The sequence below is a fragment of the Scyliorhinus torazame genome, chromosome 11 (genome assembly GCF_047496885.1).
Source record: "Scyliorhinus torazame isolate Kashiwa2021f chromosome 11, sScyTor2.1, whole genome shotgun sequence".
In the NCBI taxonomy this organism is placed as follows: domain Eukaryota; kingdom Metazoa; phylum Chordata; class Chondrichthyes; order Carcharhiniformes; family Scyliorhinidae; genus Scyliorhinus; species Scyliorhinus torazame.
Window position 1 is genome coordinate 111,726,695 of NC_092717.1, and position 25,143 is coordinate 111,751,837.

At 44.7% G+C, this 25,143-nt stretch overlaps 1 protein-coding gene across 4 annotated transcripts in view; it reads left to right on the plus strand.

Moving 5' to 3' along the window:
• Window positions 1–25,143, plus strand: part of arfgef1 (ADP-ribosylation factor guanine nucleotide-exchange factor 1 (brefeldin A-inhibited)) — a 362,892-nt gene that overhangs the window by 210,555 nt on the left and 127,194 nt on the right. For all 4 annotated transcript variants that reach the window (XM_072467619.1, XM_072467620.1, XM_072467621.1 and 1 more), the window contains 5 exons: window positions 15,824–16,025; window positions 18,116–18,227; window positions 22,156–22,361; window positions 22,497–22,581; window positions 24,281–24,446. In XM_072467619.1, coding sequence (XP_072323720.1) covers window positions 15,824–16,025; window positions 18,116–18,227; window positions 22,156–22,361; window positions 22,497–22,581; window positions 24,281–24,446 — 771 coding nt within the window. The remainder of the gene's footprint in view (window positions 1–15,823; window positions 16,026–18,115; window positions 18,228–22,155; window positions 22,362–22,496; window positions 22,582–24,280; window positions 24,447–25,143) is intronic.

Sequence of the window (25,143 nt, forward strand, 5' to 3'; positions counted from 1 at the left end):
ACTCCCAAGTTACATTTTTGGGGGGCTCAATGAAAAGAAAATCTATCACTTTCAACTCTAAATGGCTTGCAAATTGAATCTGGAATATTCAGTAGCTACATAACTGCATCAGAGCAAAATTTGGATTCAACTTTTGAAAAGTTGACAAGTGCGATTTTCAATGCACATAACCGTATGCATCTGTTTCGCCTGTATTTAGTAACGTAAGCAAAATGTTCTTCCTTTAAAGACGTTATAATGTAACGGCATTGTTTATTGGAGTCTGTGAAGAACTAACATATGCTGTGGATAAGGGGGAACCGGTAGATTTACTCCACTTAGATTTCCAGAAGGCATTTGATAAGTTGCCACATCAAAGGTTATTACAAAAAAAATAAAAGCTGATGGTGTTGGGGGTAACATATTGGCATGGCTAGCAGATTTGCGACAGACTAGCGACTTATTCTGGGAATTACAAGTTATGGAAACAGACAAAAGTCTGCCTTAGTGCACCAATAGGTGCAGGCTGAGAACTGAAATTTGAATGGATAAAAGATTGTCTAGCTGCCAGGAAACGGAGGGTAGGAATAAATGGGTCTTTTTCTGGTTGGCAAGATGTAACGAATAGTGTGCCACAGGGATCCGTGTTGGGGCCTGAACTTTTACAATTTATAAAATCAATTTGAATGAAGGGACGGTTGCAAGAGGACATAAGGAGGCTGCAAAAAGATATAGGTAGGTTAGGTGAATTGGCAATGATCTGGCAAATGGAGTGTGATGTGGGGAAAATGTGAAATTGTTCATTTTGACACGTGTTGGGAAACAGATGGTTTAAACAATTAATGTTTGTGTGTGTTTGAAATATGGCATAAGTTTAAATACGCTTAATTTGTGTTTATTTATTTGTGTGCTAAGAAAGGGCTAAAACTTAGTTTTGTCTCATGTTAAAAACCGGTGTCTACAAGACTTTGCTTTTTAGTTTTACTTTAAACTTTGCCTGCATTGTAATGAAGGGTTTACAATGCAAAAGCTAAAGAAATTAAGTTGCTGCTTATCAACTAGAGGCCCACACTGAAAAGCAAAAGCAGTTAAGAATCCAGTTTGAATCCGGCAACCCTGAAGCACGATCAGAAGTTGCTAGTACAGCAGGACAATAAAGTAAGGGACAGAAAGCAAATCTCAGAAGCGAAGTAACAGAAAGTTCCAGAAACCAGGGAATGAAAAGGAGAACATCCCTGGAAGACTGAAGTCAAAAGACAAGGAACTGGAATCTGATGAAAGGCTGTTCATTGAAGTTTCGAAAAAGGCCAGAAAGAGGCTCCCAGTTAAAAGACAGAGCTGCAAGGTGTCGGATAGCAAGAAGCCAGACATCCAAAGTAACCCCAAGGTTGGTGACAGCTTAATACACCCTGTGAAACAGTGGTGTTCTGTTACCATGGCTGGGTAGCTGAAATTGCATGGAAATTTGAATGCACGTGGTGTTCCAGGACAGAGGAACATTGAAAGGATTTATTAGAATCTTGGATGTGGATCCTTGGTGAAGGCATCCGAGAGAAAGCGTTGTTCGGAGGAAGATTCAAAAGTGTGTTCTTCGAGAGTGGAGCTGGAAACCTTGTGTGGAAGCCAAAGTTTCTGTGTGGCCAGTTGGCTCATGTGACAAGCATCCGGGGGGGTTGATGAGAAATCCACAGAAGTTGTTTTCGGTGGCATCTGTCCCTTTTTTTAAAGAGTGTGGTGCCTGACCACATTTTCCCTATTGGTTTACATGTGCTGTGTACTTATTGAGAGTGCTAGAGAAAGATAAATTATAACTTGTATTATCCATAGAAATTTGTGTGTCACTGCGAAGGTATAGCTGGGATGAAGGAGTAGTGCATTACAGTTAATTTTTTCTTGTTTAATAAATGTTTTATTCTTTTGTTAAAAGTTAATTGAAGTTCCTGCATCTCTGTGCATCCACGTCTCTAAACAATAAATAACAGTTGTGACCTATCGAGCCAGGGTTCAGCTCCGGGACTTGAATGCCCAGTACTGACATCAGCTGGGATCGTAACACAGGAAAAATAAAAAAGGAGCGTATTATCTAAATGGTGAGAGATTGTAGAGCTCTGAGATACAGAGGGATCTGGTTGTTCTAGTGCATTAATCGCAAAAGGCTAATATTCCGGTACAGCAAGGAAATAGGAAAGCTAATAGGATGCTATTGTTTATTGTGAGGGGAATTGAATGCACAAGTAGAGAGGTTATGCTTCAGTTAAACAGGGCAGTATTGAAACCGCATCAGGAGTACTGTGCACAGCATTGGTCTCCTCATCTAAGGGAGAATGTAAATGCGTTGCAACCTGTTCAGAGAAGCTTTACTAGATTAATACCAGGAACTGGTGGGTTTTCTTATGCTAGTGAACATGCTAGGCCTATATCTTCTGGAGTTTAGAAGAATAAGAGGTGATTGAAGCATATAACTCCTTAGGGGTCTTGACAAGGTGGCTGTGGAGAGGATGTGTCCTCTTCTGGAAGAATCGAGAAATGGGGTCACAGTTTAAAAATAAGGTGTCGCCCATTTAAGAGAGAGATGATAATTCTTGTTCTCTGAGGGTTACGAGCCTTTGGAACTTGTTTCCTCAAGAAAGTAGAAGCAAAGTATTTGAATATTTTTAAGGCAGTGCTAGATAGATTCTTGATAAGCAACGGTAGGTGGAAATGTGGAGTTGAGATTGCAATCAGATCAGAAATGAATGGCAGAGCAGGCTCGAAGAGCTGAGTTGCGTACTTCTCCTAATTCTGATGTTCCTAAGTGTGAGACAAGGCAGTGTCGAGAATTGTTAGATATATCAACTCTCAAATGTCTTTACTAGTTTTAAAAAACTTTCATAATGACCCTTTAAGATTTCTATTAAAGAACCGGCCCTTTCATATGTATTTCCTTGCAGCTAAATAAAAGCGACATATTGTGGCCGTATCCACCATTGAATGCATTGCTCACGTGGATAGAAATTAATTAGTGAAAATGTTAATAATAGTATATTTCTTCCGAGACTTCCGGTTGCGGCAGGGATGAGCTAGCCGCACGTTTCGGCGGCTCCAGCTCCGACGGAACTTCGGGCTCTTTTAAGAGCCCCAACGGGGACTTGGACGGCCGTAAAACCTGGTGCGAGGCGCGAGGGAAGGGAGTCCCCCCCGAAAGACGGAGGGAAAAACCGGCGGCGGCGGCTGCAGCCCGAAGAATCTGCAGCCAGAAGATCAGCGAGAGAGAGAGAGGGAGTGAAACAAAATGGCGGCGGAGAAACCACAGGTGACATGGGGGCCTGAGCATGACGAGGTGGTGAGATGGTGCGTGGACCTGCTGAAGAAGGAGGTAATGACCCCGTTGTTACAGGCAATTGAGGGGCTTAAGGAGACTTTAAAGACCCAGGAGACGGAACTTTGCGTGGTGGAGCAGAAGGTGTCAGGTATTGAGGACGAGGTCCTGGGCCTGGCGGTCAAGACTCAGACGCACGAGGCACTTCATAAAAAGTGCGCTGACAGGATTGAGGCCCTTGAAAATGGAGCGCGAAGGAAGAACCTTAGGATACTAGGTCTCCCGGAGGGTGTGGAAGGAGTGGACTGTGGCGCGTACGCAAGTAAGATGCTGAACTCACTGATGGGTGCTGAGGCCCCTGCGGGCCCCATGGAGGTGGAGTGGGCAGGTCGGATCCCGGCGAGAAGACCAAAAGCGGGAGAACCACCGAGGGCGATAATCGTGCGATTCTACCGCCTCAAGGACAGAGCAGAGGTCCTGAGATGGGTCAAAAAGGTGCGGAGTAGCAGATGGGAGAATGCGGTGGTAAGGATCTACCAGGATTGGAGTGCGGAGGTGGCGAGAAGGAGGGCGAGCTTCAACCGAGCCAAAGAGGTTTTGCACAAAAGGAAGGTGAAGTTTGGGATGCTGCAGCCGGCAAGACTATGGGTCACGCATCAGGAGAGACACTATTATTTCGAGACGGCGGAGGAAGCATGGTCCTTCATCAATGAAGAGAAACTGGACCGGAACTGAGGGACTGATGCTGCAGGGAACTGTTATTGTTGTTATTATTGTTTTCGTTAATGGGATGGTGAAAGTTAAGCGAGAAGTAAACAGGGAAGGGGGGGGACACTGGGGAAATGTGGGCGCCGGTGAGGGGGGAGAGGCGGGACATAGTCAGAGAATGGGGAAGGAGAGGGGGAGGGGAAAGGGAGCTGCGCCATGAGAGGCGGGACAGGTAAAGGGATGTTCCCGCGCCAGAAAGAATAAGGCGGGAAAACAGGCGCAAGGCGGATGGGAGTTCCCTCACACCGGGGGGGCCGAGGAGCGAGCAGGAGTAGCCGGGGTCAGTTGAAGTGAGCTGACTTACGGAAGTGATATGGGGGGAGCAATCAAGCTAGATAGGGATCTAGCGGGGGGGGGGGGGGACAATTGGGTTGCTGCTGCGGAAATCCAAAAGGAAATGGCTAAAGAGAGGGTGGTCGGGGGCGGAATGCGACGCTGGGGGAGCGAGCGGGAGCGCGGAGGCGGGATATGGGACTGGCCTAGAAAAGGTAATGGCTAGTCGACACGGGAGGGGGGCAGGTAGCCCCCCAGTGAGGCTGATCACGTGGAACGTGAGAGGCCTGAATGGGCCGATAAAAAGGGCCCGAGCGCTCGCGCATTTGAAAGGACTAAGGGCAGACGTGGTTATGCTCCAAGAGACGCACCTAAAGGTGGCGGACCAAGTTAGGCTAAGGAAAAGATGGGTGGGACAGGTGTTCCACTCAGGACTGGACGCAAAGAACAGAGGGGTGGCCATTTTGGTGGGGAAACGGGTAGCATTTGAAGCAAAGAACATCATAGCAGATAGTGGAGGTAGATATGTAATGGTGAGTGGTAGGCTGGAGGGAATGGAGGTCGTGTTGGTTAATGTGTATGCCCCAAATTGGGACGATGCGGGGTTCATGAGACGGATGCTGGGGCGTATTCTGGACCTGGAGGCAGGAAATTTGATTTTAGGAGGGGACTTCAATACGGTGCTGGACCCGGGGCTAGATAGATCCAGCTCAAGGACTGGAAGAAGGCCGGCAGCGGCCAAGGTACTTAAGGGGTTTATGGACCAAATGGGGGGAGTGGATCCATGGCGATTTCTTAGACCCAGGGCTAGGGAGTATTCCTTCTTCTCCCACGTCCATATAGTGTACTCCCGGATAGATTTTTTTGTTCTAGGAAGGTCGTTGATCTCTAGGGTTGAAGAAGCTGAATACTCAGCCATAGCGGTTTCGGATCATGCCCCACATTGGGTGGACCTGGAAGTAGGAGAGGACAGGGAGCAGAGAACACTCTGGCGATTAGATGTGGGACTGATGGCGGATGAGGGAGTGTGTGCAAGAGTGAGGGGGTGTATCGAGAGATACCTGGAGGTCAATGACGACGGCGAGGTCCCTGTGGGAGTGGTCTGGGAAGCACTAAAAGCGGTGGTCAGAGGAGAGCTGATTTCTATTGGGGCCCACAAAAGGAAAACAGAGGCCAAGGAAAGGGATAGATTACTGGGGGAGATTTTAAGGGTGGACAGGGAATTTGCAGAGACCCCGGAGGAGGAGCTGTACAGGAAGAGGCGACGACTCCAGACCGAGTTTGACCTTCTGACCACCAGAAAGGCGGAGGTACTGTGGAGGAAGGCACAGGGGAGGAGGTATGAATATGGGGAAAAGGCTAGTCGCCTGTTGGCGCACCAACTGCGAAAGAGGGCAGCAGCGAGGGAGATGGGAGGAATTAGGGATGAAAGGGGAGACACCGTGCAAAGGGCAGGAAAGATAAATGAGGTGTTTAAGACCTTTTATGAAGAACTGTATAGGTCTCAGGCCCCAGAGGGAGAGGAGGGGATGCGGCAGTCCCTGGACCAGTTGAGGTTCCCGAAAGTGGAGGAGCCGGCGGTGGCAGGCCTGGGGGCGCCGATTGAGGTGGACGAGGTTATTAAGGGACTGGGAAGCATGCAAGCAGGGAAGGCCCCGGGGCCAGACGGGTTCCCGGTGGAATTCTACAGAAAATATGTGGACTTGTTGGCCCCGTTGTTGGCGAGGACGTTCAATGAGGCCAGGGAAGGGGGGACACTACCCCCGACAATGTCGGAGGCGACGATATCGCTAATTTTGAAGAGGGACAAAGATCCAATGCAGTGTGGGTCCTATAGACCTATTTCACTATTGAACGTGGACGCCAAACTGCTAGCAAAGGTGCTGGCATCGAGGATAGAGGACTGTGTCCCAGGGGTGGTGCACGAAGACCAGACAGGGTTCGTAAAAGAGAGACAATTGAATGTTAACGTGCGACGGCTATTAGGGGTGATAATGATGCCCTCAGTGGAGGGGGAGGCAGAGATAGTGGCGGCAATGGACGCAGAGAAGGCATTTGATAGGGTGGAGTGGGAGTATTTATGGGAAGTGTTAAGGAGGTTTGGGAACGTATTTATTCGCTGGGTTAGACTACTTTATGGGGCACCGACGGCAAGCGTAGTTACAGGTCGACATAGATCGGAGTATTTCCGATTATATAGGGGAACAAGACAGGGATGCCCGCTGTCTCCATTGTTGTTTGCGCTGGCAATTGAACCTCTGGCCATGGCGCTGAGAGACTCCAGGAAATGGAGAGGGGTGACTAGAGGGGGAGAAGAACACCGAGTTTCGTTATATGCGGATGACCTATTGCTATACGTGTCGGACCCAGCGGGGGGGATGATACAGGTTATGCGAATCTTGAGGAGGTTCGGGGAATTTTCAGGGTATAGGTTAAACATGGGGAAGAGTGAATTATATGTGATACATCCAGGGGACCAGAGTAGAGAGATAGAAGGCTTACCGCTAAGGAAAGTGGAAAGAAACTTCCGATACTTGGGGATTCAGATTGCTAGGAGCTGGGGAACCTTGCACAGACTTAATCTGACACGGCTGGTAGAACAAATGGAGGAGGACTTTAAGAGGTGGGACATGCAGCCTTTATCGCTGGCGGGCAGGGTGCAAGCAATTAAGATGATGGTCCTCCCGAGGTGCTTATTTGTATTTCAATGTCTCCCTATTTTAATCACCAGGACCTTTTTTAATAAAATAGATAGGAGCATTACGAGCTTTGTGTGGGCAGGGAAAGTTCCGAGAGTAAGGAGGGGTTCCTTCAGCGCAGTAGGGACAGAGGAGGACTGGCACTACCGAACTTGGGAGATTATTATTGGGCCGCCAATGTGGCAATGATACGTAGATGGATGATGGAGGGCGAGGGAGCGGCGTGGAAAAGGCTGGAGAGAAGGTCCTGTAAAGGGACGAGTCTAGAGGCGCTGGTGACGGCGCCGCTACCGTTCTCACCGAAAAAGTACACCACGAACCCGGTGGTGGCGGCAACACTGAACATATGGGGACAGTGGAGCCGACAGAGAGGGGTGCGGGGAGCCCTGGTGGGGTCCCCTATCAGGAACAACCATAGGTTCGCCCCAGGAAGAATGGATGGAGGATTTCAAAGCTGGTACCAGTTGGGAATTAGGAAGGTGGGAGATTTATTCATAGATGGGACTTTTGCGAGCTTGGGAGCACTGGAGGAAAAGTATAAGTTACCCCGGGGGAATTTCTTGAGATATATGCAGGTGAGGGCGTTTACTCGACAACAGGTGAGGGAATTTCCGCGGCTCCCGACACAGGGGATACAGGACAGGGTGCTTTCAGGGGTGTGGGTCGGAGAGGGCAAGGTGTCAGAGATTTTTCGAGAGATGAGGGAAGAGGGGGAGGAGTCGGTGGGCGAACTAAAAAGAAAGTGGGAAGAAGAATTAGGGGTGGAGATAGAGGAGGGTATGTGGGCTGATGCCCTAAGCAGGGTAAATTCATCTTCCTCATGCGCCAGGCTTAGCCTGATTCAATTTAAGGTGCTACATAGAGCACACATAACGGGGGCAAGACTGAGCAGGTTCTTTGGAGTGGAGGACAAATGTGGGAGGTGTGGCGGGAGCCCGGCAAACCACGCACATATGTTTTGGGCGTGCCCGGCACTGGAAGGGTATTGGAAGGGAGTGACGGGAGTGATTTCGCAGGTGGTGAAGGCCCAGGTCAAATCAGGCTGGGGGTTAGCTCTATTTGGAGTTGCGGAAGAGCCGGGAGTGCAGGAGGCGAAAGAGGCCGATGTCGTGGCCTTTGCGTCCCTCGTAGCCCGGCGCAGGATCCTACTCATGTGGAAGGAGGTGAAACCCCCCGGACTGGAGGCCTGGGTAAACGATATGGCGGGGTTTATTAAACTGGAGCAGATAAAGTTTGCCCTGAGAGGATCGGCTCAAGGGTTCACCAGGCGTTGGCAGCCATTTCTCGACTACCTAGGGGAACGTTAGAGGGAAGACGGATGACCAGCAGCAGCAACCCAGGGGAGAGGGGGGGGGGAGGGTTGTATATTATTACTACTATTATTATTATTGTTAAAAAGTTTAAACATTTCTGTTTTGTTACTGTTATCGTTTCGCTTGTTTTGTAAGCGGGAAAAATGTTGCTCAGGGAAAAGAATTTCAATAAAATATATATATATATTTTTTAAATAGTATATTTCTTCCAATCTACTGGTCTAGAATTTGCTGTCGTAATAATGGTGAATTTGTTCATGCTTGCTGTTGCTTTTTTTTTTTTTAAAGACAATTTTATTGAGGTATTTTTGGCATATAGAACAATGACATTGTATAGTACTGTACAACAGGAAAAGCAAGTAACGCATAGTACAAACCACAACTCCGTTCTCGCAAGGACCTGCCTAAACCACCTCCGACTCTACACTACCCTAGCCCCCCCCCCCCAGCTGACGATTAATTCTCCGCGAAGAAGTCAATGAATGGCTGCCACCTCCGGGCGAACCCCGATAGTGAACTTCTCAAGGCGAACTTAACCTTTTCTAGACCGAGAAAGCTCGCCATGTCCGATAGCCATGCTTCGGTCTTCGGGGGCTTTGAGTCCCGACGTGCCAACAGTATTAGTCGCCGGGCTACCAGGGAAGCAAAGGCTAAGACGTCGGCCTCCTTCTCCTCCTGGACTCCCGGGTCCTTCGACACCCCAAAGATTGCCACCTCAGGGCTCATTACCCCCTCAGTTTTCAAGACCCGGGACATGATGTCCACGAATCCCTGCCAGTACCCCCTGAGTTTAGGGCACGACCAGAACATGTGCACGTGCTTAGCCGGCCCACCGGCGCATCTGGCACATTTGTCCACCAGCCCGAAGAATTTACTCATCCGGGCCACCATCATGTGGGCCCGTGCACGACCTTAAACTGGATCAGACTGAGCCTGGCGTATGTTGCGTCGTGCTTACTCTACCCAGAGCTTCTGCCCAAATATCATCCTCCATCCCCCCCCCCCCCCCCCGAGCTCCTCCTCCCACTTAACCTTCAGGTCCTCAGTCTGTGTATCCTCTGCTCCCATCAGCTCTTTGTAAATATCTGAGACTCTACCCTCACCTACCTCTCCCTTAGAAACTACCCTGTTCTGCCTCCCCTTTGGCGGGAGGCGTGGGCAGGACGGCACCAGTCTACGCACAAAATCCCACACCTGTAAGTATCTAAAGTCATTCCCTCCCGTCAGCCCAAACTTCTCCTCCAACGCCCTCATGCTCGGAAAGCTCCCTTCCAGGAACAGATCACCCACCCTCGCAATCCCCGCCCTCCGCCACAGTCGATACCCACCGTCCACGTTCCCCGGGGCACGGTGATTGCCGCAGATTGGGGTCCACATCAATGCTCTCACTTCCCCTATATGCCTCCTCCACTGGCCCCAGATCCACTGAGCCGCCACCACTATAGGGCTGGTGGAGTACTGCGCCGGCAGGGGCGCCGTAACCAGAGCTGCCAAACTGGTACTCCTGCACGAAGCAGCCTTCACCCGCTCCCAAACCGACCCCGTGCCCACCATCCATTTCCTTATCATCGCTATGTTGGCCGCCCAGTAGTAGTTGCTAAAGTTCGGCAAAGCTAGCCCCCCTCCCTTCTGTTCCTTTCGAGCATCACCTTCTTCACCCGTGGGGACTTCCCCGCCCAGATAAATCCCAGGATAATTATATTCAGCCTCTTAAAGAAGGACCTCGGGATGAAAATGGGGAGACACTGAAATATGAACAAGTATCTCGGGACAATCGTCATCTTAACAGTCTGCACACTCCCCGCTGGTGACAGCGGGAGCGCATCCCAACTCCGAACCTCCTCTCTCACTCGTTCCACCAATCGGGACAGGTTGAGCTTATGCAACCTGCCCCAGTCCCGTTCCACCTGTATCCCCAAGTATCTAAAGCTTTCTCCTACCGCCAGCCTGAACGGCAACTCCTTCAGCCTACTCTCCTGCCCCCTCACCTGAATTATGAACTTCTCGCTCTTAGCCATGTTCAATTTATATCCTGAAATCCGGCCAAATTCCCTCAGGATTTCATTGATACCGTCCATCCCCGCAATTGGGTCTGACACGTATAACAGCAGGCCATCCGCGTATAACGAGACTTTATGTTCCACTCCCCCACCGGACCAGCCCTTTCCAGTCCCTTGAAGCTCTCAGAGCAATTGCCAGCGGCTCTATGGCCAGCGCGAACAGCAGTGGGGAGAGAGGGCAACCCTGTCTTGTCCCACGGTGCAGTCTGAAGTAATCTGATGTCGTCCTGTTCGTCCTTACACTAGCCTCTGGGGCCTGATATAACAGCCTAACCCAGTCAATGAACCCCTCCCCGCACCCAAACTTTCCCAGCACCTCCCACAGATATTCCCACTCGACCCGGTCAAAAGCCTTTTCCGCATCCATAGCTACCACTATCTCTGCCTCCCTGCTCTCCGGGGGCATCACGATCACATTAAGCAGCCTTAGATTGGCTGCCAGTTGCCTACCCTTTACGAACCCAGTTTGGTCCTCCGCAATTACGTCCGGTACACAGTTCTCAATTCAAGTCGCCAAGATCTTCGTCAGTAACCTAGCGTCTGCGTTGATCAAGGAGATCGGCCTGTAAGACCCACAAGCCTCCGGGTCTTTATACCGATTCCGAATATGCAAAATAGTGGCCTGCGAAATCGTCGGGGGTAGAACCCCTCTGTCTCTTGCCTTGTTGAAAACCCTGACTAGCACCGGCCCCACTATCTCGGCAAACTTGCTTGCTGTTGCTATTGGGTAAAACTGATGGCAGCTTCTGGTTTCTGCACATGCACAGTTAAAAGTGGAAAACTGGAAATTAATGTTGCTGATACCCTGCTCCAATTTTGCCAATTGAATCCTCAGAGATCACAATCGTGCGCTTAAGCTAATTACCTCCTACTGAGGAAGGATTACAGCATAATTTTTGCTCGGCAAACCCTCTATTCCCGAAATATTAATTTGATATGTGGAATCTAAGCTGCCTTGCTTTGTTCATGACAAAGGCCTGACAATTCACTAGTTCAGTCAGGATCCTTTTCTTGGGTTGAGCTGAAGGAGAAGGAGCTGTACACTGCACTTTACGATGCTGAGTATATCTGAAAACTTAGAATTTTGAATGTAAAAACCGTCAACTTGCTGCATACAAAAGAAATTGTGTTTTCTTTCAAGATCGCCTATGTTGCTTTCTATTCTTTCTTCCCTGAATTCTCAGTAGTAACTGTTTAAGATTCAAAAATGTTGTTTGTATATTTTCCATTGACTGCAATACAATTATCCTTAACATAAATCCAAATCTAATTACTTAGTTAAAATCATTTTTCTTTTAATATGACCCATATTTTACTATTCCTTAATGGCTATCTTAATCAGGAAGGGCAGGTATGTAAAAACGTAGCATCTACTTAGTCTGGGTCTCTTGAATAGGATTAGCGTAAATGAGTATTTCATGTTTTTAGTTGGTTTTATATGTTTTAGTTTTGTGTACTGTTATCAATACTGAAATTCTATCTGCTGATCTAGTGGAATGTAGATGATAAACCATGTCTGTACTTAAATGTATGTATAATCTTTTGGGGGTCACCAGTTGGAAGGACTGGGCTACTGGAAAATCCCACAAAGAAAGAGCTGATTTACAGATTAAGTGGACCGTCTGAATTTTCCAGTATATCCCAAATTTCTTCGCCATTTCAATTCAAGAATGTTTTCTTTGTTTAGTTTGTTTGCTCAAACAGAAACAGAACTTTGATGAGTAGACACGTCGTCTACTTCAATGTGAATTGTGGAAGTTTTTGTTTCTTTTGGGTGCTTCATATGTGCTTCTGCTTTTTACAAATGTAATCATTTATTTTCTGAGCTTGTATTTTCCTCTTGAACGACCTTTTTTAGGAGATAAACTACTATCACTGAGTGCCATACTATCCAGAATTTCCACGATAAACTAGCTCAAATTGAAAATGAAATATTCTCAACACCTGTAATGTTTGAAAGATAAATATAGCTTTAACCATAAAACTTTGACTCAACTTCAATTTTTTTCTTGAGGTACTTCAACACATGCCATATTGAGAAATTCTCAGATTTCCTAATAATTTCCACTTTTCAGGTATTATGGTATTGCAATAGGATGTTTTGCCTGATACCATGTTATGAAAAGTATGGGTGATTTATAACTTTTTTTGAACTTATGACTACTTTTGTGCTACTGGCTCATGTACGTCAAAATGTTGAATTATGTGCCTACTTTCCCTTTGGTTGAGTATTTTTCCATCATTCATCATGAAGAAAATAGAATCATGAACCAAACTTTTCCAGACATTCCTGCTAGCAGGCTCTTCTGGTCCGGGTGGGGAGGGGTTTGGAATCGCACCCATGATGTTTGATATTGTCCTAGAATCAGATTATGCATTGAAATTGAAAGACTTTATAGAGTTTATGAGCACGATTCACCGGAAAATGTGTAATTTGGGCCGGGTTTCGTAGGGGGATTCCCACTGGGTATTTGGACGTGATCCAGGTCGCTATTTGCCCATACTTTGTCATTCTTTTGGGGCTTGGGCGGATTCTCACTGAAGTATCCCGCACTTAGAAATGTTTCTGCAGTCGGGAGTGTACGATGCCAGCAAGACCAGCTCCTCAGAGATTGGGATGCCATTTTTAAAGAGTGCCCAGATTTCAAAGTTAGATTGAGACACCCCGACCCTCGGACATCACAAGGCCCCCGCAGACATGGGCAACGCCCGAAACGCTCGACCCCGGTGGGTTGCTGAGGGCACCCCCACCTCTAAGGCTTTCCTCCCCCTTTAAGTTGCCCCCCTTTTCAAGCCCCTCCCATCCTACATAACCACCCTTCATACCCCGCTTAGACCATAAGACATAGGAGCGGAAGTAAGGCCATTCGGCCCATCGAGTCCACTCCACCATTCAATAATGGCTGATTTCAATTCCATTTACCCGCTCTTGCTCCATAGCCCTTAATTCCTCGAGAAATCAAGTATTTATCAACTTCTGTCTTAAAGACACTCAACGTCCCGGCCTCCACCGCCCTCTCTGGCAATGAATTCCACAGACCCACCACTCTCTGGCTGAAGAAATTTCTCCTCATCTCTGTTCTAAAGTGACTCCCTTTTATTCTAAGGCTGTGCCCCCGGGTCCTAGTCTCCCCTGCTAATGGAAACAACGTCCCTACGTCCACCCTATCTAAGCCATTCATTATCTTGTAAGTTTCTATTAGATCTCCCCTCAACCTCCTAAACTCCAATGAATATAATCCCAGGATCCTCAGACGTTCATCGTATGTTAGGCCTACCATTCCTGGGATCATCCTTGTGAATCTCCGCTGGACCCGCTCCAGTGCCAGTATGTCCTTCCTGAGGTGTGGGGCCCAAAATTGCTCACCGTTTTCTAAATGGGGCCTAACTAATGCTTTATAAAGCTTCAGAAGTACATCCCTGCTTTCATATTCCAAGCCTCGAGATAAATGACAACATTGCATTTGCTTTCTTAATTACGGACTCAACCTGCAAGTTTACCTTTAGAGAATCCTGGACTAGGACTCCCAAGCCCCTTTGCACTTCAGCATTATGAATTTTGTCACCGTTTAGAAAATAGTCCATGCCTCTATTCTTTTTTCCAAAGTGCAAGACCTCGCACTTGCCCACGTTGAATTTCATCAGCCATTTCTTGGACCACTCTCCTAAACTGTCTAAATCTTTCTGCAGCCTCCCCACCTCCTCCATACTACCTGCCCCTCCACCTATCTTTGTATCATCGGCAAACTTAGCCAGAATGCCCCCAGTCCTGTCATCTAGATCGTTAATATATAAAGAGAACAGCTGTGGCCCCAACACTGAGTCCTGCGGGACACCACTCGTCACCGGTTGCCATTCCGAAAAAGAACCTTTTATCCCAACTCTCTGCCTTCTGCCTGACAGCCAATCGTCAATCCATGTTAGTATCTTGCCTCGAATACCATGGGCCCTTATTTTACTCAGCAGTCTCCCGTGAGGCACCTTATCAAAGGCCTTTTGGAAGACAAGATAGATAACATCCATAGGCTCTCCTTGGCCTAACCTATTTGTTATCTCTTCAAAGAACTCTAACAGGTTTGTCAGGCACGACCTCCCCTTACTAAATCCATGCTGACTTGTCCTAATCCGACCCTGCACTTCCAAGAATTTAGAAATCTCATCCTTAACAATGGATTCTAGAATCTTGCCAATAACCGAGGTTAGGCTAATTGGCCTATAATTTTCCATCTTTTTCCTTGTTCCCTTCTTGAACAGGGGGGTTACAACAGCGATTTTCCAATCCTCTGGGACTTTCCCTGACTCCAGTGACTTTTGAAAGATCATAACTAACGCCTCCACTATTTCTTCAGCTATCTCCTTTAGAACTCTAGGATGTAGCCCATCTGGGCCCGGAGATTTATCAATTTTTAGACCTCTTAGTTTCTCTAGCACTTTCTCCTTTGTGATGGCTACCATATTCAACTCTGCCCCCTGACTCTCCTGAATTGTTGGGATATCACTCATGTCTTCTACTGTGAAGACTGACGCAAAGTACTTATTTAGTTCCTCAGCTATTTCCTTGTCTCCCATCACTAGATTACCAGCGTCATTTTGGAGTGGCCCAATGTCTACTTTTCCCTCCCGTTTGTTTTTAATGTATTTAAAGAAACTTTTACTATCATTCCTAATGTTACTGGCTAGCCTACCTTCATAATTGATCCTCTCTTTCCTTATTTCTCTCTTTGTTATCCTCTGTTTGTTTTTGTAGCCTTCCCAATCTTCTGACTTCCCACTACACCCCCGCTTCACCCCCGCCACCTCCATTTCATACCCACCCTTCATGCCCCCACCATACACCACTTCAGGTACCCTCGCTATGCACCCCCTTCATCCTTCCTTTCATAGGCATGAATATCTCCGGTCCCGTCTCTGGGCATTGCCCCTGGACACTGCCAACCTGGCACCGCTGAAGTGCCAGACACTGCCCTGCCCAGTTCCCGACCACCGGTGGGCTCCAATGGCCTCTGAGCCCCCCCTGACTTGGCCATCGCGTTTGGTTTCCATTTTTGGAGACCAGTACTAGTTAGGGCCAGCCTCAGACTTCACCAGCAAGGGTGTGATTCAGATCATGTCGGGCAGGTAAATCGTGCTCGGCTTGCATCTGGCGAAAATCCGTTTGTTGCCCTCCTGCAATTCACCTGACAGCGGGATCGCGCCTGGCGCAATGTGGTGATTAAATCACATCCAACATCTCTTCCGATACCTCATATGAAAACAAAATAAAACAATTTTAGACAAAATGTCATTTTCAAAAAAAAAGTCCACAGTAACAATCCAAATTGCTCACAGATTTTAGAGTAGATTAGTATTGTGTTTTGTAAAATTGGCAAACTGTATTGTTTTGTTTCTATTAACTCTTTTCTAACCTTTTTTTATAATCTTGTGTGGGCATAGGTCAAGAAAAAACTTCAGAACAAGACAACAATGAAAACAAGTACCCTGACACAATAAATCGATATGGGAGTATAAATTCTTTAGATTCCACAGCATCATCTGGGATTGGCAGCTATAGCACTCAGACGTCTGGTGCCGATAACCCTGAACAATATGAAGTTTTGAAGCAGCAGAAAGAAATCATAGAACAGGGAATTGAGCTGTAAGTCTGATAAAACAGAATATATTTGCTTCATTCTGATTACTGTTTACTGTTGAGTTCAATGGCATGAGAAACTGAGAAGAAATTATGACCCAAGTCATAGATAACTAATATTGTAATAATTAATACCATTCAAATTCTACAGTAAAGAACATTTAGTTTTCATCTATTCTCAATTCTTACATAAAGTAGATAGTTAAAGGTTGTTGATTGACTTGTGAATAATAGCAAATGTTTTCAATTGAAATAGAATCTGAGCAACTTCACTCATTCATGGGATGTGGGCATTGCTGGCTAAGACAGCATTTATAGCCCATCCTTAATTGCCCTTAAGAAGGAAGTGGTGTGCTACCTTCTTGAACCACTGCAGTCCATGTGTTGCAGATGCACCCACAGTGCTGTTGGGGAGAAAGTTCCAGGATTTTGACTCAGCGACAGTGTAGGATTCGTGATCTATTTTCAAGTCAGGCTGATGAGTGACTGGGAGGGGAACTTCCAGGTAGTGGTGTTCCCATGTGTCTGCTGACCTTATCCTTCTGGATGGTAGTGGTCGTGGGTTTGGAAGGTGCTGCTGAAGAAGCCTTGGTGAGTTCCTGCAGTGCATCTCGTAGACGGTACACACTGCTGCCATTATGTGCGTCAGTGATGGAGGCAGTGAATATTTGTGGATGGTGTACCAATCAAGCGGCTGCTTTGTCCTGCATAGTGCCCAGCTTCTTTAATGTTGTTGGAGTTGCACTCATCCAGACAAGTGGAGAGTATTCCATCACACTCCTGACTTGTGCCTTGTAGATGGTGGACAGACTTTGGATTCCTCGTCGCTGATCTGCTTTTGTAGCCACAGTATTTATATAGCTAATCCAGTTCAGTTTCTGGTCAATGGTAGCCCCCAGAGTATTGATATTGGGGGATTCAGCGATTGTAATGCCATTGAATGTCAAGAGTTGATGTTTAGGTTCTCTCTCGTTGAAGATGGTCATTGCCAGGCACTCATGTGGTGTGAATGTTACTTGCTACTTGTCAACCCAAACCTGGATATTGTCCAGGTCTTGCTGCGCTTGGACATGGGTTGCTTCTGTATCTGAAGAGTAGTAAATGGTGTTTAACATTGTGCAATCAATGGCAAACATCCCCTCTTCTGACCTTATGTTGAAACATCATTGATGATGCAGCTGAAGATGGTTGGACAATACACTGAGAAAATCTTGCAATGATGCCTTGGAACTGAGATGATTGACTTTCAAAACCAGAACCACTTTCTTTGTGCTAGGTATGACTCCAACCAGCAGAGAGATTCCATCCCACCCCGATTCCATTTACTTCAGTTTTACTTGGGCCTCTTGATGCCACACGTGGTCAAATGCTTCCTTAATGTCAAGGGCAGTCACTCTTCCCTCATCTCACTTTTAAGGGAGTTGTAATGTTAATTTCCTTCTCATCTTGCTCCACCAGTTGAATAATTTATGTAGAGCAGATACCAACATCAACTGCTGATGCATATGTGATTTGAGGAAATGTTCAAGTTTTGTATGCCCATATTACATGTCTGAAGTTCCCTTATGAAGGCATTTGAAGAGGGTAACTGCCACTCTTGAGAATCATTGGCATCTGCACTCACTTTTTGTGACCCCATTGGTGTTGGGCACAGGCTCAATGATGCCATTGTTATTACAAAGCAAATGTGCCCAATCAAATCTTAATGCACCTATTGAAGCAGCAATAACTTCCACCCTGAAGGCCGCCAGTGTCTTTTGGAACTCTACCTGGCTTCTTGATGTTGCAGAAATCTTCCAAGCTGTCTAGAATTTCAGGGAGTGTTCTGCAGATTGTGGCAAATTTACTGCAGTATGTTGGAGATGCATTATGTGGACTACAACCGCTTGTATGACATTTCAACAATATGTGTTGGAACCTTTACCATTACATATATAAGAGATTAATGCTTCCTTTTCATTACTCTTAATCTTATCTTTTATTTGAAGTACTGGTCAATTTTAAATGTGTAATTCATAAATATTAAACATTTATTAATCAAGCAATCGGCCATTTATGTGCTTAGAATTTGAAACAACTGTTTTTTTAAAATTCAGATTCAATAAGAAACCAAAAAGAGGGATACAGTATCTACAGGAACAAGGAATGCTTGGCACTACACCTGAGGATATTGCCCAATTCCTGCATCAAGAAGAAAGATTAGACACGGTAGGAAGTTACAACTGTTATTTGAAAGGTTAATAAAACCTTTTCTAACACCTTTACAATTTTCCATTTGCTGGATAATCTTTCATAATAGTTTGGCTCTGTATCTTTACACTAAACTGTGTTTCCAAAGGCATGATGTTATGGACCAGGGTTTAAAAACTCCGAAGTATATTATGAAGTCCACCTGACCTACAACCTTTATGTTGAATTTGGCTCGGATGAGCACAAGAGCCTTCCCCTCAGGTGTGATTCATCAATCTTCCCAGACACTATAATCAAAACACATTTTATTCTAAGAACTTAGTTAACATATGTGTATATATATATATATATATACATAAACACACAGCAAGAATTTTTATCAATTACAAACATAAAGTCACCACCCAGCTACAGCAATCTATGTATAACACTTAATGAATTTCCCCTTAACTATTCCAATGCAAAAACAAAATCCACTGAACCAAAAGCCCCTATTCAAAGGCGTGGCCCAGCATACTGTATTCTCACTTGACTAAGACTGGTCTTGGTCCCTGTGATTATGATCCGGTTTTCAACCAGCAGATTCAATTTCCTTCTGGAAAGCCAAGGTGATTTTTCCTGGAACAGATATTTAAAATGAAAATAGAGAGAGACAGGCAAAACATTTCTTTCTCCTGTCTGTAGTCCAAATCAGTCACACTGAAAATGAAACTTTAAAAAAAACTCACAGCTCAGCTCCATCCACAAAATGACATCACTGAAGCCATGTGATAAGATAAAAACCTTTCTTAAAGGGACACTCCCATGACAATGACATTTCCCTCTGATTAACTATTGCTTCACTTTATTGAAGATAACCCAAGTTGCTTAGTGTATTAAAGTACTGGAGTAAAGATACTGATTTGACATAGTAGTTATTGGCTGGAGTACCTGACAACGTTGTAGTCAAGTAACTATTTATCATAATGTAAAGGCACAGATAAAATGGGGTAGAGCGCGACAGCATAGAAGGAGACATTCAACCCATCAAGCCTGTCCTTTCTGTATTTATTTCCCCCTCATGTCAGCTCTGTTTTTATTTCTTCAGGAATTTAGTAATAGGTGGTGGGATAACTCGGTTAATGAAGGCTGACATTGGTACAGTAGGGAGCGATGACCTTAGTTCAGAAGACCAAGGTGTACAATAAGTTTGGGTAGAGATAAGAAATAGCAAAGGTTAGAAGTCATTTGAGGGAATAGGTTGAAAGCTCCCGAACAGTAGCTGTACTATAGGGCAGGAAATAATGGGGGCTATTGAGAAGCGTGATTAATCAAGAGTGATTTTAATCATCATATAGATTGGATGAATCAGATTGCAAAGGTAGTCTGAAAGATGAGTTCATGGTTGTATTTGGGACAATTTCCAGTCCTTTCTCGTACCAACCAGGGAGCAGGCTATTTTAGACCTGATAATATACAATGAGACAGGATTAATTAATGGCTTCATTGTAAAGGAGTCTCTAGGAAAGAATGGTCGGAGCATGATCGTATTTCCCATTCCTTTTGAGGGCGAGAAGAATGGTGCCTTAAACGTAAAGGCACTTACAGGGGTATGAAGACAAGGTTGCATGAAGCGACCTGGGAAAATGGGTTAAAAAGTAGGATGACAAGAGGTTCACTGGCAAACATTTCATAACTCTCCGCAAATACATATTCCTCTGAGAAAGAAAGACTGTATGAGAAGGATGCCACATACATGGCTAACTGAGGCGTGTCAAATTGATATCAAGTTGAAAAAAGAGAGTGAAATACTGAAAATATTAGTGGCAGGTCAGAAGATTGGAGAGTTTTTAATAACTATAAACAAATGAGTAGAAGTGAGGGAAAAATAACAAGTTTCTACAAATATTTAAAAAGAACAAAAATAACTAAGGAGGGCATTTGTCCCTTAGAGTGTGACACTGGGGAATTAATAATGGGAAACAAAGAAATGGTGGAAGTGTTGAACAGCTATTTTGGGTGCAATTCTCCCGATTTCCACATGTGGCCTCCAGCAGGAAATGAATGTCCTCTGTGCACTCTATTTGGCACCCAGTGCAACTCCATTTAGGGATTCTCCTATTCGTCCAGCATAGTACTGGCACAATGCAGCTGAAAAGTCGGCCCCTTCATGTCTATCTTCTCTGTAGAAGACATAAAAAGCATCCCAAGAATACTTGGAAATAAAGTAAAAGGGAGGGAGGAACTTAAAACAGTCATTAGGGAAAAGGTACTGGAAAACTATTGGAACTAAAGGCTGACAGATTCCCTGGACCTGATGGTCTTCATCCTGTGGTCTTAAAAGAAATGGCTAGGTGCATTGGTAGATGCATCTTTGTGATCTTCAAAGGTACCAGTAGATGGGAAAATTACAAATGTAACACCTCCATTCAAGAAAGGAGTGAGACAGAAAGGAAACTATCGGCCAGTTGGTCTAACATCTGTTGTTGGGAAAATGCAAGAATTAAGACGTTGTATTGTGATTTTCCAAATTGGGCAAAGTCAACATATTTTTTGGAAAGGAAAATTGTGATTGACTAATTTATTGGAGTTCTTTGAGGAAGTAACAACCAAGGTGAATAACACAAGTTACAAAATTAATCTTATACTCTACTGTTCTCAGAAAGTACACAGTCTAACCAACTGGCGAAATGCGCTCAGATACACCACACTCTGAAACCAAGTGACAGGTGCCACGTAAAACAACTTCCGTGGATTTCTCATCAAATCATCAATGCTTGTTACACTGTGAGCCAACTGGCCTCACTGGAATTCCTGACTTGCGCACAAGGTTTCCAAACTCTAAGAACACACTTGGAATCTTCCCTCAAATAACAGTTCCACTCCGATGCCTTCACCAAGGATCCACTTCTATGATTTGAATCCCTCCTTTTGTTATTCCTCTACCATGGATTTCCACATGCATTCAAGCTTCCACATTATCTCAGGGATGCAGTCATGGCAACAAAATCCCACTGCTTCACAGGCTGTATTAAGGTGAAACAAATCTTTTGATTTACCTTGCATGTCTGGCTTCTCATCTAGCTGACTTTAAATCTGGATCTTGCAGCTGTCTCTTTAGCTCAAAGCACGTTCTCTTTGTTTTACTTGAATTATCCTGAACGGGACCTTGTTCGCCTTGTGTTCTTTTATTCCTTTAACTTAACTGTCTCCTTGAGACATTCATTTTGTCCCCAGTTCTGTTTTTTTGGGACTTGTGTTTTTTGGGAAGTCTGCCTTCTGCAACTCCCTTGTCCTGTTCAGCTTCTCCTTGTTCTAGCTTACTACAAACTCAAAGGTTATTTCTGTTCCAGGGTGGCCCCTGGTTACTATGCAACAACCTAGTTTTCCTTTGAGTCCTGTTTACTTTCAAGTCATAACCCCTCATTACCATGCATGCATCTAAACTAAACTGAAGTCGTTAACCCTTTCTAATACAGAAGTACAAAATGAAACTTATTAAAGCTATACCCTATTTCTAATACCTACAAATACAAATATAAATTACTTAAAACTACTTCTGCTTCCTGACAGAAGGTTGACGATTGGACAATAGATTGCGAGGGTGTTGGGGTCAAGGGGTGTTTTTTGAGTTCAGGGTTGATGAAGACAGATTTAAAGCATAGAGGGACAACACGTGAAGAGAGAGAACGGTGAACAATGTTTGCCAACAGGGGAACAAGGAGGAGGTGGGTGGTCAGCAGTTCAATGGGAGGATTGAGGGAGCAGAAGGTGAGCCTCATGATCAGGATGAACTCGGAGAGGGAATGAGAGAAGTTGGAGACAATTAGTGAAAGATGCGTGTTCAGAGATGGAGCAGAGGGAGCATTAGAAGGATAAGGAAAAAAACTATCTTCCCATTCGATATCTACTGCTGAAAAGCACAAAAATGTTCTGTATAGTGCAATGATTTCGCTTTTTTTTTTAGACTCAGGTGGGTGAATATGTAGGAGATAATGACAAGTTTAATAAAGAGGTCATGTATGCCTATGTGGACCAGCTGGACTTCTCGTCGAAGGATTTTGTCTCAGCTCTGCGTATGTTTCTGGAAGGTTTCCGTCTCCCAGGAGAAGCTCAGAAAATTGATCGATTAATGGAAAAATTTGCAGCCAGATATCTGGAGTGTAACCAAGGGTAAGTTAGAACTTTAAATATCAACAATGCAATGTGTTTACATCGTGCAAATAAATTGGTGCATGTTGTACAAGACTGCTCAACACTCTATAAGCTTTGATAAAACAAGTAATTTTTTGTATTGCTTTATTTCAGGCAAACACTTTTTGCTAGTGCAGATACAGCTTATGTTTTGGCGTATTCTATCATAATGCTGACAACAGATCTTCACAGCTCACAGGTAAACTCTTGAAAAGTGTTGTATTTTCTTATTTAGAAGTCGTATTTTGGGATGATTCAAACTTTTAACGTATTGTAGCCCTACAAAGTGTAATGCCAACTAGGTTTTAAAGACTGGTTACTTTTCTTCCCATTTTAGGAGTTACACTGTATCTTTTGCAGAATTTATGAAGATTTGATTTTAAATGTTTACGTTTATAAACCAAATTAAAGACATTGCCATTACAATTTTTCTTCTTTTTTAATTGAATCGTGAATGTTGCTTCTTTGCATGACCCTGTTTATGCTGTTTTTTAATTTAGACTTTGAAAGTGCTGGACAGAATGTATAGCATAGAATCACCCCATTAAAAAATATATAGTGTGAGTGGGAGGGGAAATCATCAAACATTCTTCGGTTTAAGTTTCATAAAAATAAATCCAAAGATAATCTGTTTTGATTTAATCGATGATTTGATTTGATTTGATTTGATTTATTGTCACATGTACCGAAGTTTTTACTCTATCAATGCAAAATATATGCAGGCTAATTTTTGATCTGGTGGCCCTGCAGGATGTCGAAATGGGGAACATTGGTCGTGCCATTAAATGTAATTTTGGGGATAGATGGTTAGACTCTTTCTTGTTGGAGATGATTGCCACTTGTGGTGTGAAATATGTAGTAATAATTCACCAAGTATTTTTCACTGAATCATTCTCAATCAGACTTGAAACTTTGAGCATTGCAAGTTCAAGAATGTTTGGTGGTATCGCTGTAATGCTGGTTCAATTTCCGCCCCCCCCCCCCAACCCCCCACTAATTGACTCTATAACTCTTATTCTATGCCCCCTATAACACAGATTCATGCTGCAAAGTGATTTGAAAGTCTTTCCCAACTCTTCAAGTGGCCTCAATCAAGAGGCTTTTGCTTTTGAGCTTCAACAGTTGTTCAATCCTGAGGACACTGCAACTAAGCTCAAAACTTAATCTCTCCATTCACTACCCCACCTCTTGAACACACCCATGTTTTGTTTCCTGCTCTCTCTCTCTCTCTCTCTCTCTCTCTCTCTCTCTCTTTATCCTCCTTCTCTCTCGCTCCCTCTCACTCAGTCACTCACCCTCCTTTTTATTTGACCCGTTCCTTCTACATCCTATCCCTGCCATTTTCTTTAGTTAAACAAACACCAAAAGAAGTTCTAAGTTTCTTTGGTGCTTCCCTCAAGGAAATTGGTAAATTTAATGCATATATAGAATTAAACTATACTACATATAGTAAATTTGCTATACTATATGTGACAGTATCATATCAGTGAGCCACTAAGTAATGTAGTTCTGGATTGATAAACATCATAGAACATAAAGTGCAGAAGGAGGCCATTCGGCCCATCGAGTCTACACCAATCCCACTTAAACCCTCACTTCCACCCAATCCCCGTAACCCAATAACCCCCATCTAACCTTTTTGGACATTAAGGGCAATTTAGCATTGCCAATCCACCTAACCTGCACATCTTTGGACTGTGGGAGGAAACAGGAGCACCCGGAGGAAACCCACGCAGGCACGGGGAGAACATGCAGACTCCGCACAGACCCAGCGGGGAATCGAACCTGGGACCCTGGCGCTGTGAAGCCACAGTGCTATCCACTTGTGCTACCGTGCTGCCCTGCCTTCAGTGAAAGGTAATTTAAATTATTATTTTCTGTTTATTGTTTCAAAAAAGGTGAAGAATAAAATGACAAAGGATCAGTATATTAAGATGAATAGAGGAATCAATGACAGCAAAGATCTACCTGAAGAATATCTTTCAGCTATCTATGATGAAATAGCAGGAAAGAAAATTTCAATGAAGGAGACAAAAGAGCTGACAATTAAGTCCTCCAAACAGAGTGAGTTGAACTATTACTTTCCTTTCTAAATGATGTGCTATATTTAATATGCCTTTCACTGGGAAGTTTCTCTCCTAGAGTCATAGTGGAGCGTTTAGCTTCTTACATTGGATATTTTCCTTTTTTTGTTCGTTCATGGGACGTGGGCATCGCAGGCTGTGCCAGCATTTATTGCCCATCTCTAATTGCCCTTGAGGGGCAGTTCAGAGTCAGCCACATTGCTGTGAGTCTGGAGTTACATGTAGGCCACACCAGATAAGGCCACCAGATTTCCTTCCCTAAAGGATATTAGTGAACCAGATGGGGTTTTACAACAATCGACAATGATTTCATGGTCGTCATTAGACTTCTAATTCCAGGATTTTATTGAATTCCAGGTTTTTATTGAATTCAAATTTCATTATCTGCAGTGGCTGGATTCGAACCTGGGTCCCCAGATCATTATTCTAGGTCTCTGGTTTACTAGTGCAGTGAAAATACCACTATGTCACCGCCTCCCTGACACTGTGTGTCATGCTGGGTGAATTGACGACAATATTGATCATTTATGACAGTAGCATAAGATGTTATGGATTCCAAATAACAGCCTCCTGAATTGATTGAACAACTAACACTTCAGACCCATCATATGTAAACCATAACAAGCTTCCACCTGGAGGAAGATGAAGCAGTGACCAGCTCAAGCTGATGGATGCTG